This window comes from Podarcis melisellensis (assembly GCF_964234715.1).
Source record: "Podarcis melisellensis genome assembly, chromosome: 13".
Lineage (NCBI taxonomy): Eukaryota > Metazoa > Chordata > Lepidosauria > Squamata > Lacertidae > Podarcis > Podarcis melisellensis.
The window spans coordinates 13,336,517-13,357,381 of record NC_138545.1 but is presented as its reverse complement, the minus strand read 5'-3'; the positions used below and the strand labels follow the sequence as shown (position 1 = coordinate 13,357,381).

Genomic DNA, 20,865 nt, shown 5'->3' with positions numbered 1-20,865 from the left:
ATAATGTCTAGGTGATCTGCTGTTTGGGGCATGGTATGTAAGAGTAGTTAGCAGCTTATTCACAAGTGAAATAAATGTTCATAAATAACGTCTGAGAAGAATCAGCACAGTTTTGCTGTGTGATGGGGCATATGTGCATCATGAAGAAGAAATTCGAAGCTCCAGAGAAGAAATGTGCATCTAACCCAAGTTGCAATTCTGACAAAACTAGATAATGTCTAGGAAATCTGCTGTTTGGGGCATGGTATGTTCCCCCATTCAGTTTTATTTGTTGTACAAGACCCTGCCAAATTTTACAATGACATAAAAAAAATCTTTGTTTTGTTTTTTAATAATAATAAAAATAATTTATTTATACCCCACCCATCTGGCTGGGTTTTCTCCAACCACTCTAGGTGGCTTCCAACAAAATATTAAAATACAATCGTCCATCAAACATTAAAAGCTTCCCTAAACAGTAAAATAGACACAATGACAATGCCCTGCTTTAGTCATCAAAGTGTTAACAAGATTTATAAATAAAATAAAACAAACCAAACACAGTGCCCCTCTCCAGTCATCAAATCAAAGGTTTGAAAACCACAAATGGGAGATGATCCCAGTTTTCAGCCCATCTGCATGTTTGTCTTTTGTATATGTGAGAGAGAGCCACTCAAACCCCGAAACGTTGGCAAAGGCCATATTTGACTAACAGGTTCTCCACATAATGATTATGAATACTGTGAAAGAACTCTACTTTGTCTCTTCTCTTCCTCCATTTACCTTTCAGCTCATTTATGGCTCTGCTCCAGTGATGAATGATAAAAGCCCAGGGCTCCCCTTCTACCAGATGGCAGCCTCAGAATCCCTTCAGTATGAGGGAATTCTCTCTTTGCTTCTGCATTTCAGGTGGATGTGGATTGGAGTCATTGCAACAGACAATGAAAATGGAGAAAGATTTGTGCAAACCATTTCCCCAATATTTACCAAGAGTGGTGTCTGCTTTGCATTCATAGAAAGAATCCCCGATTTCAGTTTTATTTCTGAAATGTATGGCTTGCTAGAACGGGCGGCCAATATACGAGACAAAATCTTTAGCAGCAAAGCTAACGTAGTGGTGACCTCTGGAGAGTCTTATTCCATGGCAAATTTTAGATGGCTTCCATACCTATCAAAACATGATGACTTGATTAATAATGTAAAAAGTAAAGTATGGATAGTAACGGCCCAGGTTGAGTTTGCTTCATTTGTCTTTCAAAGGAATTGGGATTCAGGAGTATTCAATGGTGCTATAGCCTTTGAAATTCACTTCAGAAACCCACCAGGATTTCATCAGTATGTTGTGCACAGAAACCCTTCCAGCACAGATGGGGACGGTTTTATCAGGGATTTCTGGCAACAGGCCTTTGAATGTGTATTTCCAGATATCACTACAGACAAGGTGGAGGGGGATATTTGCACCGGAGAAGAGAAGCTGGAGAACCTTCCTGGATCATTTTTTGAAATGAGCATGACAGGCCACAGTTATAGCATCCACTGTGCTGTTTATGCCATGGCCCATGCTTTACATGCCATGTCCACATCCAGACTCAGACACAGAGGAATGGTGTATGGATCGAGAGGGAAGAAACTGAATCCACAGTTTTGGCAGGTAAAGTTTGTACATCCTCAAGAGTGAGAGCTCTGTTGTTTCCTCATAATCAGAATTGTGCCCAACACTGGGGGAGGGGGAGTGCATGACATCACAGTTGATCTATCATCCCCCTCCCCAACGTCTTACCTTCATGAAAGGGATGCACTAGGGCGAAGATGCTTCATTCTGGATAGTTGGGGAGGTCTTGGTGTGATCAAAGCATGTGTCTGGGTAGAGCTAGGCTTGCTACGATTCTTGCCACTGGTCCCTCCTGCCCCAGAGCTCTTGGGCTTCTGGCCTTTCCTGCAATTCTTCTGCAGGTAGCCTTCTTTCTCACGCTTCCAGCAATTTCAGTCCTCCGAGTCTGCATTTTGTGATTAGTGCAAATCACACGGTCTTTTTGTGAGGAAGTGTGAGAACTGGATAAAGCCCTATCTGTATGTATTATGTGATGTACTTTCATGTTTGCCTGTTTTCTCTTGGAGCTGGATGAGAGAGAGTCCATGCCCATGTAATATAGTGTAAATAAAGAGTCGTTTAGATCTATGATGCTTCATTCTTCTTGCTGTGTTAAGCCAGAAGATTAGTGTGCATAAACCAAGCTGGTTTATGCTGTTGGAGTGCCATGGAGAGGGAGGGGGTGCCTTTTCCAGAGCAATGCTCACCAGAGGATGCTCAGAGAAATGGAGGAGGGGGCTGCTGATAGCCAGGAGGGTTCTCCCAACAGTCTTCACTCTGGCACATCCTTTTGAGGATTATGGTTTTATTTTGGAAATATTATATGGCACTGGGCACCCACCCCACTATTGAATATGTATGGGTTCACAAAATGCTGTCACCTTAGTCTTTCCTCTCAGAGTTCAAAAATTTGGGCAGCGTCCAGAAATGAATCTATAATTCTGCTGACAGAGAAGAAGGCATTGATATGATGGTTTCCTAGATGATTCCCCACATACTGTGCCGCTTGCAAATCTGGACTACGTAATTGCAGTATACCCCCAGAGGAAAGGGAAATGATGGTTGTGTTCTATTTTGAGTGGTTACTGCCCTGTATTTGAGGAGAAAGCATTTGTATGAGAGAAGCCTTGCATCCCATTGAGATCTGCATTCACAGAAAGGAAGTAGTGGTCATAGTCAATAGAAAGGTTCGGCATTCTCTCTAGCCCATATCCACTAAATCCTTCCTCAGAGCAGGTGGCTGCACAACACTGTGTCTCATGGAGAGGGAGAAAGGGAAAGATGATAAAGGGAGTGTGGGGAAGAAGGGCTTGAGATCTGGGATACGGGTAGTGTTGTGGGTTAAACCACAGAGCCTAGGACTTGCCGATCAGAAGGTCCTGGGTTTCGAATACCCACGACGGGTGAGCTCCCGTTGCTCGGTCCCTGCTCCTGCCAACCTAGCAGTTCAAAAGCACATCAAAGTGCAAGTAGATAAATAGGTACCACTAGGCGGGAAGGTAAACGGTGTTTCCGTGCGCTGCTCTGGTTCGCCAGAAGCGGCTTAGTCATGCTGGCCACATGACCCGGAAGCTGTACACCGGCTCCCTCAGCCAATAAAGCGAGATGAGCGCCGCAACCCCAGAGTCGGTCATGACTGGACCTAATGTTCAGGGGTCCCTTTACCTTTACCTTTAGGCATATTGAAAAATAAATCACATCTCTCAGAAATTATTTGCATCATTTTTACAAATATTTTGTTTGATAACACTTGTTTCAACTCATAATATGCCAGAATACGTTTGGTACATTTCAACAGCTACTTTGCAAAAGCCAGTACAGTGGTACCTGGGTTAAGAACTTAATTTGTTCTGGAGGTCCATTCTTAACCTGAAACTGTTCTTAACCTGAGGTACCACATTACCTAATGGGGCCTCCCACTGCTGCTGCACCGCTGGTGCCGCAAGATTTCTGTTCTCATCCTGAAGCAAAGTTCTTAACCTGAGGTACTATTTCTGGGTTAGGAGAGTCTGTAACCTGAAGCATCTGTAATCCGAGGTACCACTGTAATCAAAAACAATGAGTTAAAAAAGAAAAGGGTGGGGAATTTTTACTTCCAAAATGTAACAGAAAAACCATAGGTGTGATTTCCTTTCTTCTGAAAACTGAGAACAGGCATCTCCTACTGAGAAACAAATGTCCAGTTTTCACGTCATTATAAAGTTTATAATGAATGTGGAGATTGCTCCAGCCTCACTCCTCAGCTAGGATGAGTAAACAAACCATGGTCCCTGACTTTGTGATAAATCCAAGCCAGTGATTTGGGTTTGGTGTGCTCAAAAAAACCACAGTTAGTAAGCCAAGAAGAAATTGTGGCTTCATAGTGTAGTTTGTTTGCTCCAGAACGAATTAAGTACTTAACCTGAGGTACCACAGTATACCCTGAATTTCCTTGGTAAAATTTGTCCTTTCATTGTGAAACTTGTAATATTATTTAGGTTCCTTAATTAAAATGGGTCTGAGGAAAGCATAGTTGGAGACAACACTAAAGTTGTTGCCCTCTGTTATAGTTTCAAACAGTCTAGGAATGACCTCTGTTTTACACACTGCAAAGACATTTCTTAGCAACAGAGCAATTCCTGTGGATATTTCTTCTAAGTCTTAAAGGTAATACAAAATAAAGTAATCCTAAAGACCAGGTGACGAAGCACAAAGCCACAGCCAACTTGATCATACAAGTCACATATTCTCAGTACAAAAAAATGAACTTCGGATGAAAGGAAGTTTGTCCTTAAGCCACAAAAAGTGAAGATGTTTATTCCTCGTATCAGAGAATAAGCATGATTCCTTCACACTTCTCATATTTTCCTACAATTTGTTCTGAGGTGACTGGGGGCCTGAGGTAATGTCTGTGGGCCTTTAGCCTAGTCAGTCATGCATTAACGGCAGTAGTATCAGCTGAATCCAGCATTACAAGGCTTAGATAGCATCAAAGTTTTCCAATACATTGTTTGAAATAACAAAAGTTGGCAGGACTGAGAACTTCTGTCACCGTTTTTAAAAAATCACGGTATATTGTGAAGTTATGACATCATCAGTTAACCTCAAGAAATTGAACATGGAATTTAATATATTGGTCCAATAAACAGTGGAAGCGGAGGTAGACAGGGAGAGAGAGACTATCAATAATTTGGGTAAGAAAAGAAGACTGTCATACTTGTGAAAGAAAATGGGTTGGCTCTCTCGATGCTTGGACCTGACTCCACTCACAGTTGCCTAAATCACCACCCACCATTCGCTGAATGCTCTGCACACAAGGAAAAAATGTTGCACGGCCCTGTATTAGACTGTAGTCTTTTCTAAATACCTGTCTTTTCTGTTTTCAATCTAGCTCCATCACTTTCTGAGAAGTATCTCATTTAACAATACTGCAGGAGATGTGGTCTTCATCAACCAGAATGGAGAGGCAGCATCTAGCTTGGATATTGTCAACTGGATCATATTTCCCAACCAAAGTTTGCACAGAGTGAGAGTTGGGAGGATAGATCCACAAGCTCCTCCAGACCAAAAATTAACCCTTGATGAAGACGCCATAATATGGCATAGATGGTTTAATCAGGTAGGTCCACATTCTTATCTACCGTAATTCAGAAGAGATTCAATATAGCTTAAGCAATATTTATCCCCCTGCCTTTCTAATCACTGTCTTTTGAACTGCAAGTTACTGATTAGTGGATGGCCAAAGCAGGGTGAACAACCTGAATAAAATATTGGGGAGGGGCAGGTAAGCCCACCACTGCTTCTATGTAACTTATGTCTCTAGCTTGTCTGCTCCCTCTATCTTCTCTATAGGCCCCATGTGGGGTCCAGAAACATTCTGGAGAAAAGTTAAGGTGCCACTAGATGCCACTCTACACTCACTTTGGCTCCATCTTCAGTTTAAAATGCAAAATTCATTACATTAACAAAAATAATTTAAAATGGTAGAGGAGAGGGCCTGGGCGTGCACCAATGAGCTGTATGAGGTTGCCATGGGAATCCCAGGCTTAAAGGTTTGGATAAAGCGCTTTATATATAAACAAGCCAATTCACCATGTATATCCCTAGAATAGTGTTCCCTGTGGAACACCCTCCCTCCAGATGTCAAGGAGATAAAAGACCTACACAACTTTTAGAAGACATCTGAGTGCAGCCCTCTGTCGAAACAAGGAATAAAGGCAAGTATTTCATTAAGGAGGTTACAAAACAGAAGAACCCTTTTACTATAAAAGACTAACAGTGTAAACTTACCTTGGGGAATCTGATTGAAACGAAAATAGCGAAAGCTAGGTTGTCTCACCCTAATCCCAACCCTTCACAGACCCCCAACACAAGCTCCATCCACACAAATGTGATTTTTACATCACACTATCTTCATCTGAATGTGGATCAGTAGGCCCAAGTCAAATACCAGTTTTTCTATGAAAAGGCCTGGACACAGGAGGGCATGTTTTCTTTCAGCCAATCATGGCCTTGGCATACACTTCCCCTGCACTAGAGGGTGTACATCTGAAAGACCAATTAGCTATCCAGTGGATTTTTGCATGGTCATGTTGACCCTGAAACATTCTTACATCAAACAGTGCACACAGGAGGACAGTTGGACTAATAAAATGGGTTCTTTTTCTTCCCCTCTGAAAGACTGCAACCAGAATCCTAAGTATATAAAGAAAATTATTGCAAAATAAACCAAAGAAATTGGGATTTCTTTATAAATATTAAATGCTGGTTATGAACTGAGTGAAAGACTATGTATGAATTGATAAGCCCCATGATTTTGCCTTTCTTGTGAGAAAAGTGGAGAAATGAAGTGGTTGGGAAAAGGAGGAAAAAAGTGAAAACAGACAGCAACAGCAGGTTCAGGATACCACTAGTCTTCTAAGGGAGCCAATGGAAGAGGTGGAAGCAGGAAAAGTGGTGAAGATACAGAAAGTGAAGGAGGGGGCTGAGAGCAAAAGTATGAAGAGCATAGGGAATGGATGCATCAGTCTGAAAAAAGAGAGGTATCTCAAAATATGTATTGTAAAGTATATTTTCCCCTTAACATGCTCAGTGCTAAATCTCTTGGATAGCATCATTCCAATTCATGTATTTGTCCATAATTTTTATTTTATTTTTGTATGAGAAGTCATAAAGAACACATTCCTCAAAAAACCCTTATTTGGAACTATAAGGAACTCTTCTCCAGACAGCATCTGATGGGTCCAAGAATAGGTGTAGCCACCGGGGTATGATAATAACTTCGGTTGGCATGCATATTTATGGTACGACAAGGCAAAGGTGTATAAAAGTTTTAAAAACCATATTGTCAGGAAAGCATTATATAATGTTTGGATTCGATATAAAGATTTGTTGGAAAGTAAAACTCCCAGGTGGTTGTCACCAATGGAAGCTAAGGCGGTGAAAAAACTTAATATGGACTCTAAATGGCCAAAATACTGTGAAATTCTAGAACAAGATGTGAGAAGCTTAAACTTCAGAGTTATGAGAAATTAAAGTCCAAAGTTCGAGATTGGTTGCATTACCATCAGATAAATGAGACATTTAAGCAGGACAGGAAAATAGGATTTCAGAAGGAGAGGTCAAAATTAGAAACAGAATTGTTAGAACCCAATACAAAAAATATGTCAAGAATGTATAACTTGCTGTTGAAATGGAATACACAGGATGAAACGGTGAAATCAGCTATGATTAAATGGGCACAAGATATCGGTCATGACATCATGTTTGCTGACTGGGAACAGTTATGGACCACTGGTGTTAAATTCACGGCATGTAATGCCTTAAAAGAAAACATAATGAAAATGATCTACAGTATAGGTGGTACATGACCCCAGTCAAGCTTGCAAAAATTTATCATTTGCCCAATAATAAATGTTGGAAATGTAATGAGACTGAAGGTACCTTTTACCACCTTTGGTGGACCTGCCCGAAGATTAAAGCCTATTGGGAAATGATCTATAATGAAATTAAGAAAGTCCTTAAGTAGACTTTTCCTAAGAAACCTGAGGCTTTTCTCCTGGGCATGGTTGGCCAATTGGTGCAAAAGAAGGACAGGACCTTTTTTATGTACGCTACTACAGCAGCAAGAATTCTTTTGGCAAAGTTTTGGAAGATGCAAGAACTACCTACTCTGGAAGAATGGCAGACAAAGGTGATGGACTTTATGGGACTGGCAGAGATGACCGGCAGAATCCGCGACCAGGGGAAAGAGACAGTGGAAGAAGATTGGAAGAAATTCAAAATATATCTTAAAAATTGTTGTAAAATTGAGGAGTGTTAAGATGTCAAGGGGTAAGAAGTAGAGAATTACAGCTGTAACTAATAAATTTAAGGAAATTTAATGAAAGGGAACTAATAGACAAATTGACCAAAGGGTTGCTAAAGAATTGCAAAATAAGGATGCAGCGAAAGGGAGGTATGGGGAAGTCGGAGGAAAGAAGGTGTATGAAAATAAGATTATGAAATTATACATGTTTAAAAGTTCTGTATGTTTTTGTTTTGTGTTTTGTTTGTTTTTTTATTATGTGTTTGAAAAATGAATAAAAATTATTTTTTTTAAAAAAGGATAGGTGTAGCCACCAACACCAAATCAATTCTAGAGATGTCTACCTAGTGGACAACATACTAAGAAGTAGCGATTATAACAAGATTAACAGAGACACTAGAGTAACTTCAAAGTGTGCCTGTGCAACCCAGAACAATAGAGGAGATATTACATCACGCCAAACATTACTACTACTAAAAAGAAAAGTAGCAATTGCTCTTGGTAGAGGCATTCTGTGTCAGTTTAGAAACATAGAGAGGAGCCTTAGAACCTGAAACATTCTGAACTCATTATTCTCTCGATGATTCTTCTATTCTTCCATTTATGCATTAGACTCAGCCTCTTTCTGTCTGTACTGAGAGATGTCTTCCAGGATCCAGCAAGAAAGTGAAGGAGGGACAGCCCCCTTGCTGCTATGATTGCATCCCATGTCCAGAGGGGAAGATTGCAAACCAGGATGGTAAGGGAAAGACCTTGATTAAATGGGTCCATTTGATTGAAAGGTGTCAGGATGGCTGAGGTTAAGTTTCAAAAGAAGATAGAAGTTATTGTATGTGTGTCCCTGCCTCATTGTCCTTCAGATATTGGTGGTAGTAGCAGTAGTAACAATAATTTATATGCAGTCTATGTGACTGGGTTGACCCAGCCATGCTGGACAGCTTCCAACAAATTAAAACATCAACCACAGTAAAACTTCAAACATTAAGGGCTTCCCTATATAGGGCTGCCGTCAGGTGTCTTCTAAAAGTCAGATTGTTGTTTATTTCCTTGACATCTGATGGTCAGACATTCTTAGGGTGGGCGCCACTACAAAGGAGGCCCTGTGCCCGGTTCCCTGTAACCTCACATCTTGCAACGGGAGAACTGACAAAAGGCAATCAGAGCTTAATCTCAGCATACAGGCTGAACAATGCGGGTATACAGGGTCAAAACTTAGAGAGAGAGTTGGAGTATGTTAATCAAATGAGAATAAAATTGCATTGAGAGTAGCTAGGTGGTATGTGATTCAAATCGTATCCAGACTGGTCCTTGTCATTCCTTCCGACTTACATAAGCTGCACTCAAGCTAGTGTGATGATACATTCAAATATCATGAGAAGGAATGGCCTTGCCTGAGTTGATTATAGGATGACATCACTCTGAACCACATAACAGAGTACTGGACATATGTTTTATTTTGAGCTGAGCTCTTTTCTTCTCAGACAGAAAGTAAGCATTTCAGCAAGCTGTCGTTAAAGGAGCTAAGGACCATATCCTTATTTTTTTCCAGATATGAATGACTGTTATAAATGCCCAGACAATAACTATCCAAGCAAGAACCGGAATGCATGTCTACTGAAGGATATAAGCTTCTTGTCTTATGAAGAACCTTTGGGCATCAGTTTGGCGTGTTTCTCTTTTTTCCTTTCCTTGATCACAGCTCTGGTACTAGGTATATTTATGAAACACCACAACACACCCATTGTCATTGCAAACAACCGAAACCTCACCTACACTCTCCTCATCTCTCTCCTGCTCTGCTTCCTTTGTGCATTGCTCTTCATTGGCCGACCTGAGAAGGTGACGTGCCTCCTGCGACAAACAGCTTTTGGCATCATCTTCTCAACCGCTGTTTCTTGTGTCCTGGCAAAAACCTTCACGGTAGTTTTGGCCTTCATGGCTACAAAACCAGATTCCAGGATGAGGAAATGGGTGGGGAAAGGACTAGGCTACTCCATTTTCCTTTTCTGCTCCATAGTTCAAGCAGGGATATGTACTGTGTGGCTGGGAACTTCACCCCCATACCCAGATGTGGACATGTACTCAATGACAGAAGAAATTATACTAGAATGTAATGAAGGGTCAGTAACAATGTTTTACTGTGTCCTCATCTACATGAGCTGCCTGGCAACTATAAGTTTTGCTGTGGCTTTCCTTGCCAGGAAGTTACCGGACAGTTTCAACGAAGCCAAGTTTATCACTTTCAGCATGTTGGTCTTCTGCAGTGTTTGGCTGTCCTTTATTCCTTCCTACCTGAGCACCAAGGGAAAATACATGGTAGCTGTGGAGATCTTCTCCATCTTAGCCTCAGGTGGTGGGTTGCTGGGTTGCATCTTTTCCCCCAAATGTTATATAATTATTCTGAGGCCTGAGCTGAACACTAGAGAACAGCTAATAAGGAAGAAAAATTAAAGAAATAATAAACCTGCCCTTTGCTTTCTTTCATGCTTTTCTCTGTGTAAAGTAGAATATTTGGAACTATAAGTACAGCTGCTGCCTTTTATAATTTTTTCTAGAGTCCAAATTCCCATAGTTGAAAATTCATTTGTAAAATTGACTTATTTGCTTTGAAGAAAACAACCATATGTTTACACATTCATTATTCCCTTGTAGCATATGCTAACAAGAACTCAAAGCAATTCTTGTCAAAATATATGCAAATTAATCTTTATCTGTCCTTAATTCTGAATGATGAAAGTTGTCCTACAGCGTTCAACACAATAGGATCTTTGAAACTGTACAATTGTGGCCATGGAATATACGAGTACTCATTTATGAATTATTGTTCTGTACTGCTCAGAGTCATATTTCACCATCAACCTTTCCATACCCAAGAACGTATAAATGGAAGATGATCCTCTTGAAGCAGGCCAATGGCCCATCTGGTCCAGCAGCCTGTACTCTCACTTACCAACCAGATACCTGTGGGAAACCTTCAAGCCGTACCCAACTGCAAATGCACTGTCCCAACCATTGTTTCCTGTGTCTGTGAGCTCCATAGTTTATCAATGTACTGTGAGATAACATATGCCCCATTGAATTGGGTTCCTCTCCCCCCAAAGATTTTTTTCTGAATCATGTCTCGTTGGAGAAATTCAGAGTCCTAGATAAGAAAATGTAAATGAATTCTGCCCTCTGGTCCTTGGAAAAGTCCTCACTGCGCAACACATTTGCAGATGGAGAGCCACAATTGAAAAGTTTTATTTCACCAACACATGTGATGTATCAGAACACTCTATACTTAATACATATACGTATCATATATGTGATAAGTATATTGTTGGATATTTCACTGACTGTTGGCACCCTTCATCAAATGTTTGATGAGCAGATAAAATTGATTAGATCTAGCCATGATGAATGGGGAATGCAAGTAAACCATTAAACCTTAGAACATTTATTTCTGTTTCGACATCTGTGGACTATGCTTGTTAAGTATTGTCTGTAAGATTATGCCCTCCTTGTAGAAGGTCCAGGGTATTCAAGTGGAGACAGAAATGGAAGGAAGTAAGACTAATAATAATAAGAAGAAGAATAGGAATAATGTTATTAATTATAACCCACCCACCTGTCTTTCCCCGGGCCCTTTGACTGGCTTACAGCAAATATAAAAACACAGGCAAACATATTATTTCTTTTGTTGTTATCTGCTTTTAATCCCCTTTTAGCCCTCCAGATAGTACTAGACTACAGCCCTCATCATTGCTGACCATTTTCCATACTGGCTGGGGTTGGTTGGTTTTGGAATCCATCAACATCTGGAGTGCCACACATCCCCAACCCTTGCCCTAGTGAAAGTGAAGCAGCATACATAATTAAAAAATAAAATGCAGAAGTTTGCAGAAGAAGCCAGAGATATCAGCATCACTGAATGAAGGTAGACACTGAACTAAATTCACCCAAAAGGCTAGAAAGTTCGGCTCAGCAACTTTAGGAATCATGAGTACCCTCAGCTGCACCTGACAGATTTCAGAAATACTTTTTCTCCCTAAGTTTCTAGCTTATGGAGGCTGACAAAATCAAGAGAGATTTTACACAAGGCTCTATAAAAAGGAGTCATACAGGAGGACCTGGGGCACCAACTCAACCTCTCCAGAATCACAGGGGCATTGGCCCTTGAGGGTTTGAGCAAAAATGCTTTCCCAAGGCATAGAGGAAGGAGGCTGAGAGCCAGTGGACACAACTGTAATGCTACAGAACAGCAATGAGCAGCCGTGCCAGTCATGCCAGATGCTGGTGTGACTCCAGCTCCACTCAGCCAAATTCCAAGATGCTGACTACACCATGCTACATTTTGGAGTCTCCATTGGCTACAAGGTATTCTATTATGAGCTTCTAACATCTAATTTCACCCATACACCATTGGTCTATTATCATCTAATGAAAGGGGAAATAAAATAACAGTTCTGAATATTTTCTTCAGCAATTTTCTTCTGCAATTCCACAGAGAATCTCGAGCATTGGATGAACAACTACAATCCTGCTTGGTTATTAACAGGGCTACAATTAATATGCTGCTCCTCAAAAATCCCTGTGTATTTTCTCTGGCCACTGGCAACATAACACAAAGGATACTACAACTTAATCAGAATTATTTAAATACTGTCTGGGATCAGCAAGTCTAATTTTGGATACTTCCGTATTGTGTACTCTCAGGAAATTAATCTACCATTTAAATGAGACAATTTTTATCTTGGAAAAACCTATTCTAGTATTCCCAGAAAAAAACATAGTTTCTGCATAAAACAAAGAGTTGCCTTTGTATTAAAGATGGTGTTTTTAGTGTTCTTGCTGCTGGAACTGATTTCTTACAATGTATGTGAGACTCACAAAGCAAAATGCAGGCTCCAAGGTCCACACCATCCACTTCACATGTATCATCAGCCAGGAGAGTTCCTCATTGGTGGCATAGTTTTCCATGGTGGCTTCCTCGCCTCTCCAGCAACATTCACTGAGGAACCCCCACCAGTACTGCCTGAAGAGCTCGTGTAAGAACTAAGCCACTCATTTTATTACATCAAAGGAATGATCAAACCTAGGGTTGCAGCCTCAGAATAATGAGTGAGGCAGCAAATGTTTACCCTTTTACCTGGGGGAATCCAGTTTAGATATGAATGGGACTTATGCTGGTGCAATAAAATGGAACAAATGTCTTGTGAATTCAGAGAATATAGGAGAATTCCCATTTCTGGATAGAGAAATAAATACTGAAATGTATGCACGTTTGTGTGTCTAGGAGAGGCCTTTAGTATTAGTAATAATGTATTTTTAAAAACGTGTTCTGAAGCTGAATGTCCTTATGCTTTCATTTTCTGAACTTAGACTAAGCTTTGTTTCAGCACTGAAAGGTACTTATTATTAAGTATAGAATTCAGTGAATTCCAATGACCATCACTGACTCACGAAAATGAAGTCACTGCAGGGAGAGACCAGAGAGACCAGAGACTTTGTAAGTGTCAGAAAAAGACCTCCGACATGTAAGGGACGACATCCCATGAGCCCCACATTAGTAACCCCTACTCTAGATACTAGAAAATATTTAAAAACAAAAGTAAGAGCGGTACCTACAAATACACAAATCTAAGATGAGGAAAATGTGGCTTGCCAGTAATACATGTGGTAAGGTTCAAGGGATCTGCATCAACAGAAGTATAGTGTCCTGATCAAAGGAAGTAATAGTCCTGCTCTATTCTGCCTTGGTCACCTGAAGTCTGTGTCCAATTCTGATCACCACAATTTAAGAAGGATATTGACAAGCTGGAACATGTGCAGAGGAGGGCTACAAAGATGGTCTGGAAACCAAGCCTTATGGGGAACGGATGAGGGGGTTTGGTAAGTTTATCTATGATGAGACTGAGGAGAGGAATGATAGCCATTGTAAAATATCTCAAGAGCTGTCACCAGGAAGATGGAACACGCTTGTTTTCTCTTGCTCCAAATCAGGGTATTCAATTTACAAGAAAGGAGATTTCAAATAAACATCAGATAGAACCTTCTATTGATAAGAGCTATTCAATAGTGGATCAGACTGAGAGTTAACCCCACTGAACTCAATATGATTAACTACTCTGTGGATATGTGAAAGAATACATCTTTCGAAGTTCCTGCTGATACATTTGCAACTCTCATTCTAGGGTGGTGCCTAAGCTTTACCAGCACATTGTGGCCTTGGCATTTGCAGTCAAGGAGATCAATGAAGACCCTCACATCTTACCCAATATCACCTTGGGCTTCCACTTATATGACAGCTATATCAGTGCAAGGAGCACATATCTCGCAACACTGCTGCTTTTATCCATGGTGGAAAAAATTGTCCCTAACTATATATGTGATGTTGAGAATTATCTGGCAGGGGTCATTGGGGGACTGGATTCTGAAAACTCCTTTTATGTGGCAACTATTTTGGATATCTATAAGATTCCGCAGGTAGGACACTCATGATCAATACCTCTATTAGCTTGCATAGAGAAGAGGCAGGTTCCTCAGCATCAGTTCCGGATTAAGATGAAATTGCAAGGAGAACCATGTACACCACCTTGTGATTCTTGGAAAATAAAGATGGTACATATTTGTAATATAAGCAAACAACAGACAGACAAACCTGAATAAATGGGAAGGTTGAAATACCTGTGACGACGTGGTTGGCGCTGTGGGTTAAAGCACAGAGCCTAGGGCTTGCCGATCAGAAGGTCGTTGGTTCAAATCACCCGATGGGGTGAGCTTCCGTTGCTCTGTCCCAGCTCCTGCCAACCTAGCAGTTTGAAAGCACATCAGAGTGCAAGTAGATAAATAGGTACTGCTCCTGCGGGAAGGTAAATGGCATTTCCGTGCGCTGTTCTGGTTTGCCAGAAGTGGCTTAGTCATGCTGGCCACATGACCTGGAAGCTGTATGCCGGCTCCCTCGGCCAATAAAGCGAAATGAGGGCTGCAACCCCATAGATGGTCACGACAGAACCTAATGGTCAGGGGTCCCTTTACCTTTACTGCAATACCTGAAAAAAATGTGTAACTCTCCCGTCTTACACACAAATTTAGATCACTTACAGTATATAACAAATGTCACCGATGGGAGAGTGGGCTTCTCTCTCACCAGCAGTTTTTGGTTATGCATCATTTTCTGCTTAGTTAGGAGGGTTTCCGAATTGAGCTGCTGAGTAAAGGGGGGGAATTGCTTACTGGATAAAAGAAATAAGATTTTAGGTGCCAGTGGAAAAATTAGTGGGGAGGGCATGTCAAATAAGCTGCTGGGTTAGTAATTGCTTACAGCTGCTGGGTTAGGAATTGCTTACAGCTAAAGAAACCTTACAGGTAGGAACCAGTACAATAACTATTCCTCTTCATCACACCCAACATAATTAAAGATACAGAGAAGTTATGGCAATCTGCAGATACCATCCAGTTCCGCAGGCGAACAGTAAAAGTAGTTAGCAGCTGATTCACAATTGAAATAAATGTTCATAAATAAAGTCTGAGAAGAATCAGCACAGTTTTGCTGTGTGAGGGGCCATGTGCATCATGAAGAAGAAAGACGAAGCTCCAGAGAAGAAATGTGCATCTAACCCAAGTTGCAATTCTGACAAAACCAGATAATGTCCAGGAAATCTGCTGTTGGGGGCATGGTATGTTCCCCCATCCAGTTTTATCCATTTTACAAGACCCTGCCAAATTTTGCAATGACATAAAAAAACCTTTTGTTTGTTTTAGAGTGAAGTAGACACAATGCCCTGCTCCAGACATCAAGTGTTAACAAGATTCATAATGATAGTAAAGAACAGACACAGTGCCCCTCTCCATTCAGCAAAGCACAGGTTTCTAAACCACAAATGGGAGATGATCCCAGTTTTCAGCCCATCTGCATGTATGTCTTTTGTATAAATGAGAGAGATGCACCAAACCCTGAAATGTTGACAAAGGGCATATTTGACTAATAGTGTTCACCACATAATGTATATGAATACTGTGAAAGGAATCTATTTTGTCTCTTTTACTCTTCCTCCATTTACTTTTTAGCTCATTTATGGCTCTGCTCCGGTGATGAATGATAAAAGCCCAGGGCTTCCCTTCTACCAGATGGCAGCCTCAGAAGCCCTTCAGTATGAGGGAATTCTCTCTTTGCTTCTGCATTTCAGGTGGACATGGATTGGAGTTATTGCAATGGACAATGACAACGGAGAAAGATTTCTGCAAACCATTTCCCCAATATTTACCAAGAGTGGTGTCTGCTTTGCATTCCTAGAAAGAATCCCCAGTTTAAGTTTTATTTCTGAAATGTATGGATTGCTACAACAGGGGGCAAGTATAAATCATAAAATTTTTAGCAGCACAGCTAATATAATTGTTGCCTATGGAGAATCTTATTACATGACAATTTTGAGATGGCTTCCATACCTATCAGTACATGATGACATGACATACAATATAAAAAGTAAAGTATGGATAATAACGGCCCAGGTTGAGTTCACTTCATTAGTCATTCAAAGGAACTGGGATGCAGGAATATTCAATGGTGCTATATCCTTTGAAATTCACTTCAGAAACCCACCAGGATTTCATCAGTATGTTGTGCACAGAAACCCTTCCAGCACAGGTGGGGACGGTTTTATCAGGGACTTCTGGCAACAAGCCTTTGAATGTGTATTTCCAGATATGACTGCAGACAAGGTGGAGGGGAATATTTGCACCGGAGAAGAGAAGCTGGAGAGCCTTCCCGGGTCATTTTTTGAAATGAGCATGACAGGCCACAGTTACAGCATCCACAGTGCTGTCTACACCATGGCCCATGCTTTACATGCGATGTTCTCATCCAGACTCAGGAACAGAGAAATGGCATACAGAGGGAGAGGGAAGAATCAGAATCAACAGTTTTGGCAGGTAATAGGCTAAACATCCTCAACTTGAAGAGGCCTGTTATTCCCCCACAAGGTCCAAAATGTTGTCAACTTATGGACAGGAAAATTGGCTTCCAGGTGGAAAAGTCAAAATTAGAGACAGAACTGTTAGAACCCAGTACTAAGGATTTGTCAAGAATGTATAATTTGCTGCTGAAATGGAACACACAAGATGAGACGGTTAAATCGGCAATGATTAAGTGGGCTCAGGATATGGGTCATAACATTATGCTTGCTGACTGGGAAAGGTTGTGGAGCACTGGGATGAAGTTTACGGCATGTAATGCCTTAAGAGAGAATATTAGGAAAATGATTTACAGATGGTACATGACCCCAGTCAAGCTTGCAAAAATCTAGCATTTGCCTGATAATAAATGTTGGAAATGTAAAGAAATTGAGGGAACTTTTTACCACCTTTGGTGGACATGCCCAAGGATTAAGGCTTTCTGGGAAAAGATTTATAATGAAATTTAAAAAGTACTTAGGTACACGTTCTCTAAAAAACCAGAGGCCTTTCTCCTGGGTATGGTTGGCCAATTGGTGTCTAAGAAGGACAGAACATTTTTTATGTATGCTACTACAGCAGCAAGAATACTCATCACAAAGTACTGGAAGACACAAGATTTACCCACCGTGGAAGAATGGCAGATGAAGGTGATCGACTATATGGGTTTGGCAGAGATGACGAGCAGAATCCGAGACCAGGGAAGAGAAACGGCGGAGGAAGACTGGAGAAAAATTAAGGACTACTTAAAGAAATATAGCAAAATTAATGAGTGTTAAATGATGTTGGATTAGAAATGAAGGAGTTATTAGCGACAATGGTTAAATTAAAGAGAGTAAGCAATATTAAAAGTAAGTCAAAAATAAGGGAGGGATTTGCTGAAAATAAATTGGAAATTGGAATACAGAAAGGGGAGGTATGAGGAAGTCGGGAAAGTAAGTTACAAGAAATTAAGAATTGAACGTATATATGTTTTTTGTTTTATTCTGTTTTGTATTGTGTTTTTTATGTTGTGTTTTGTTAAATTTGTTGAAACTTTAATAAAAATATATTTTTTTAAAAAATAAAATGTTGTCAACTTGCTTTTTCATCTCTGACAAGGAAAATCACTTCCATGGGAGAAGTATGGAGACCAATGGGATGCCACTGCATTCACAGATAAGAGGCAGTTGTAATGGTCAAGAGAGATGTTCAGCATTCTCTCTATCCCATATACACCAAATCCTCCCTCAGATCAGGTGATCACACACCACTCTGGTGTCTCCTGAGATGAACAGGGAGAGAGGAAAAGAGGTGTGGGGCGGGGGAGTTAAAGAAAGGTTGTTAAAACGGGGAAAGGGAGAGGGATGTGGGAGAGAGAAAATTGGTGGTCTCTCCATCCCTGGACTTGACTCCACTCACAGTTGACTGTATCACCACCCACCACTTGCTGTAGGTCCTGCCCACAGGATAAAGATACCTTAGCCATGTATTAGAATTGCAGCCTTATACAAACATGCTTTTTCTGTTTTCAATCTAGCTCCATCACTTTCTGAGAAGTATCTCATTTAACAATACGGCTGGAGATGTGGTCTTCATCAACCAGCATGGCGAGGTGGTATCTAGCTTGAATATTGTCAATTGGATTATATTCAACAACCAAAGTTTGCAAAGAGTGAGTGTTGGGAGGATAGATCCACAGGCTTCTCCAGACCAATCATTCATCCTTGATGAAGATGCCATAACATGGAACGTTTGGTTTAATCAGGTAGGGCCAAATTGTTATATAATTCCAAGGAGATTCAGTCTTGCATAAGCAATGAATATTCACCTGCATGTCTACTCATTGTCTTTTAAACTACATGTCACTGTGTAGAATATGACCAAAGCATCCAAGTACCACATTAAGAGCCAAAAGCTTACTGCTAGAAGTCACTCAAGGAATAAAGGCAAATATTTTATTTTATTATATTATATTTAGAAATATTTTATAAATATTTCTTAACAATTTTAAAATACTGATTTTTAACTGAAGAAAAGAGGATAGATAAGCCCCAAGATTTTGCCTTTCTTGCTAAATGTGGGGAACTGCTATGTAAGCACGACAACTACACATCCCAGAACAATAGAGGGAGTATGACATCACTTCAAACATTACTACTACTAAAAAAAATAGCCATTATATATATGGTGCTGACTCAGTTAAGTAACATAGAGAGGGGCCCAGGAACATGAAGATTTCCAAACTCATTGTTCTCTTGCTGATCCTTCTGCTCTTTCATTTACGGAATAGACTCGGCCTCTTTCTCTCTGTACTGAGAGATGTCTTCCAGGATCCAGCAAGAAAGTGAAGGAGGGACAGCCACCTTGCTGCTACGATTGCATCCCATGTGCAGAGGGGAAGATTGCAAACCAGTATGGTAGGAGAAATAAATAGGTTAAGTAGATCCAGACTCAGACTCAGTCCTTAGCATTACTTTCTCAGACAGAAAGTAAACATTTCACCAAACTGAAATGTATGACCTAATATATTTCTTTCCCACCAGATATGAATGACTGCAATAAATGTCCAGACAAATACTATCCAAGCAAGAACCGGGATGCATGTCTACCCAAGGATATAAGTTTCATGTCTTATAAAGAACCTTTGGGCATCAGTTTGGCGTGTTTCTCTCTTTCCCTTTCCTTGATCACAGCTCTGGTACTAGGTATATTTATGAAACACCATGACACACCCATTGTCATTGCAAACAACCGAAACCTCACCTACACTCTCCTCATCTCTCTCCTGCTCTGCTTCCTGTGTGCATTGCTCTTCATTGGGAGACCTGAGAAGGTCACATGTCTCCTCCGGCAACCAGCTTTTGGCATCATCTTCTCAACCGCTGTTTCTTGTATCCTGGCAAAAACCTTCATGGTGGTTTTGGCCTTCATGGCTACAAAACCAGATTCCAGGATTAGGAAATGGGTGGGGAAAGGACTAGGGCACTCCATTCTTGTTACCTGCTCCATAGTCCAAGCAGGCATATGTACTGTGTGGCTGGCAACCTCTCCCCCATACCCAGATGTGGACATGTACTCAATGACAGAAGAAATTATACTAGAATGTAATGAGGGGTCTGTGGCCATGTTTTACTGTGTCCTCATCTACATGAGCTGCCTGGCAACTGTGAGTTTTGTTATGGCTTTCCTTGCCAGGAAGTTACCGGACAGTTTCAACGAAGCCAAGTTTATCACTTTCAGCATGTTGGTCTTCTGCAGTGTTTGGCTGTCCTTTATTCCTTCCTATCTGAGCACCAAGGGAAAATACATGGTGGCTGTGGAGATCTTCTCCATCTTATCCTCCGGTGGTGGGTTGCTGGGTTGCATCTTTTCCCCAAAATGTTACATAATCATTCTGAGGCCTGAGCTGAACAATAGAGAACAGCTAATAAGGAAGAAAAATTAAAGAAATGAGAAACCTGCCCTTTGCTGTCTTTCGTGCTTTTCTCTGTGTGTACAGTAGAATATTTGGAAATATAAGTACAGCTGCAGCCTTTTATAATTTTTTCTAGAATCCAAATTCCCATAGTTGAAAATTCATTTGTAAAATTGACTTATCTGCTTTGAGGAAAACAACCATACGTTTACACATTCATTATTCTCTTGTAGCATGTGCTGACAAGAAGACTCAGAACCATTCTTGTCAAAATATATGCAAGGAAATTTTTATCTGTCCTTAATTCTGAATGATCAAAGTTGTCTTACAGCTTTCAACACAATAGGATCTGTGAAACTGTACAATTGTGGCCATGGAATATACGAGTACTCATTTATGAATTATTGTTCTGTACTGCTCACAGTCATATTTCACCATCAACCTTTCCATACCCAAGAACGTATAAATGGAAGATGATCATCTTAAATCAGGCCAATGGCCCATCTGGTCCAGCAGCTTGAACTCTCACAGACCAACCAAATGCCTGTGGGAAAGTGTCAAGCCGCAAATGCACTGCCCCCACCATTGTTTCCTATGTCATTGAGTTCCATAGTTTATCAATGTACTGTGAGATAACATACTCGCCATTGAATTGGGTTCGCCTCCTCACAAGATTTTTTC

The 20,865-nt window shown here is 40.7% G+C and overlaps 2 protein-coding genes across 2 annotated transcripts; both read left to right on the top strand.

The window, feature by feature from the left end:
- Nucleotides 1–775: 775 nt before the first annotated feature.
- Nucleotides 776–10,307, top strand: LOC309354505 (vomeronasal type-2 receptor 26-like; the record flags this gene model as incomplete). The annotated part of the gene is made up of 4 exons (XM_081884677.1): nucleotides 776–1,630; nucleotides 4,941–5,168; nucleotides 8,469–8,595; nucleotides 9,406–10,307. Exons 1-4 carry the CDS (start codon nucleotides 794–796, stop codon nucleotides 10,305–10,307), a joined length of 2,094 nt encoding a protein of 697 aa, XP_081740803.1. The 5' UTR covers nucleotides 776–793.
- A 5,604-nt stretch (nucleotides 10,308–15,911) lies between these two features.
- Nucleotides 15,912–20,214, top strand: LOC309354507 (vomeronasal type-2 receptor 26-like; the record flags this gene model as incomplete). The annotated part of the gene is made up of 4 exons (XM_081884679.1): nucleotides 15,912–16,766; nucleotides 18,307–18,534; nucleotides 19,060–19,186; nucleotides 19,313–20,214. Exons 1-4 carry the CDS (start codon nucleotides 15,930–15,932, stop codon nucleotides 20,212–20,214), a joined length of 2,094 nt encoding a protein of 697 aa, XP_081740805.1. The 5' UTR covers nucleotides 15,912–15,929.
- Between the last annotated feature and the right edge of the window lie 651 nt (nucleotides 20,215–20,865).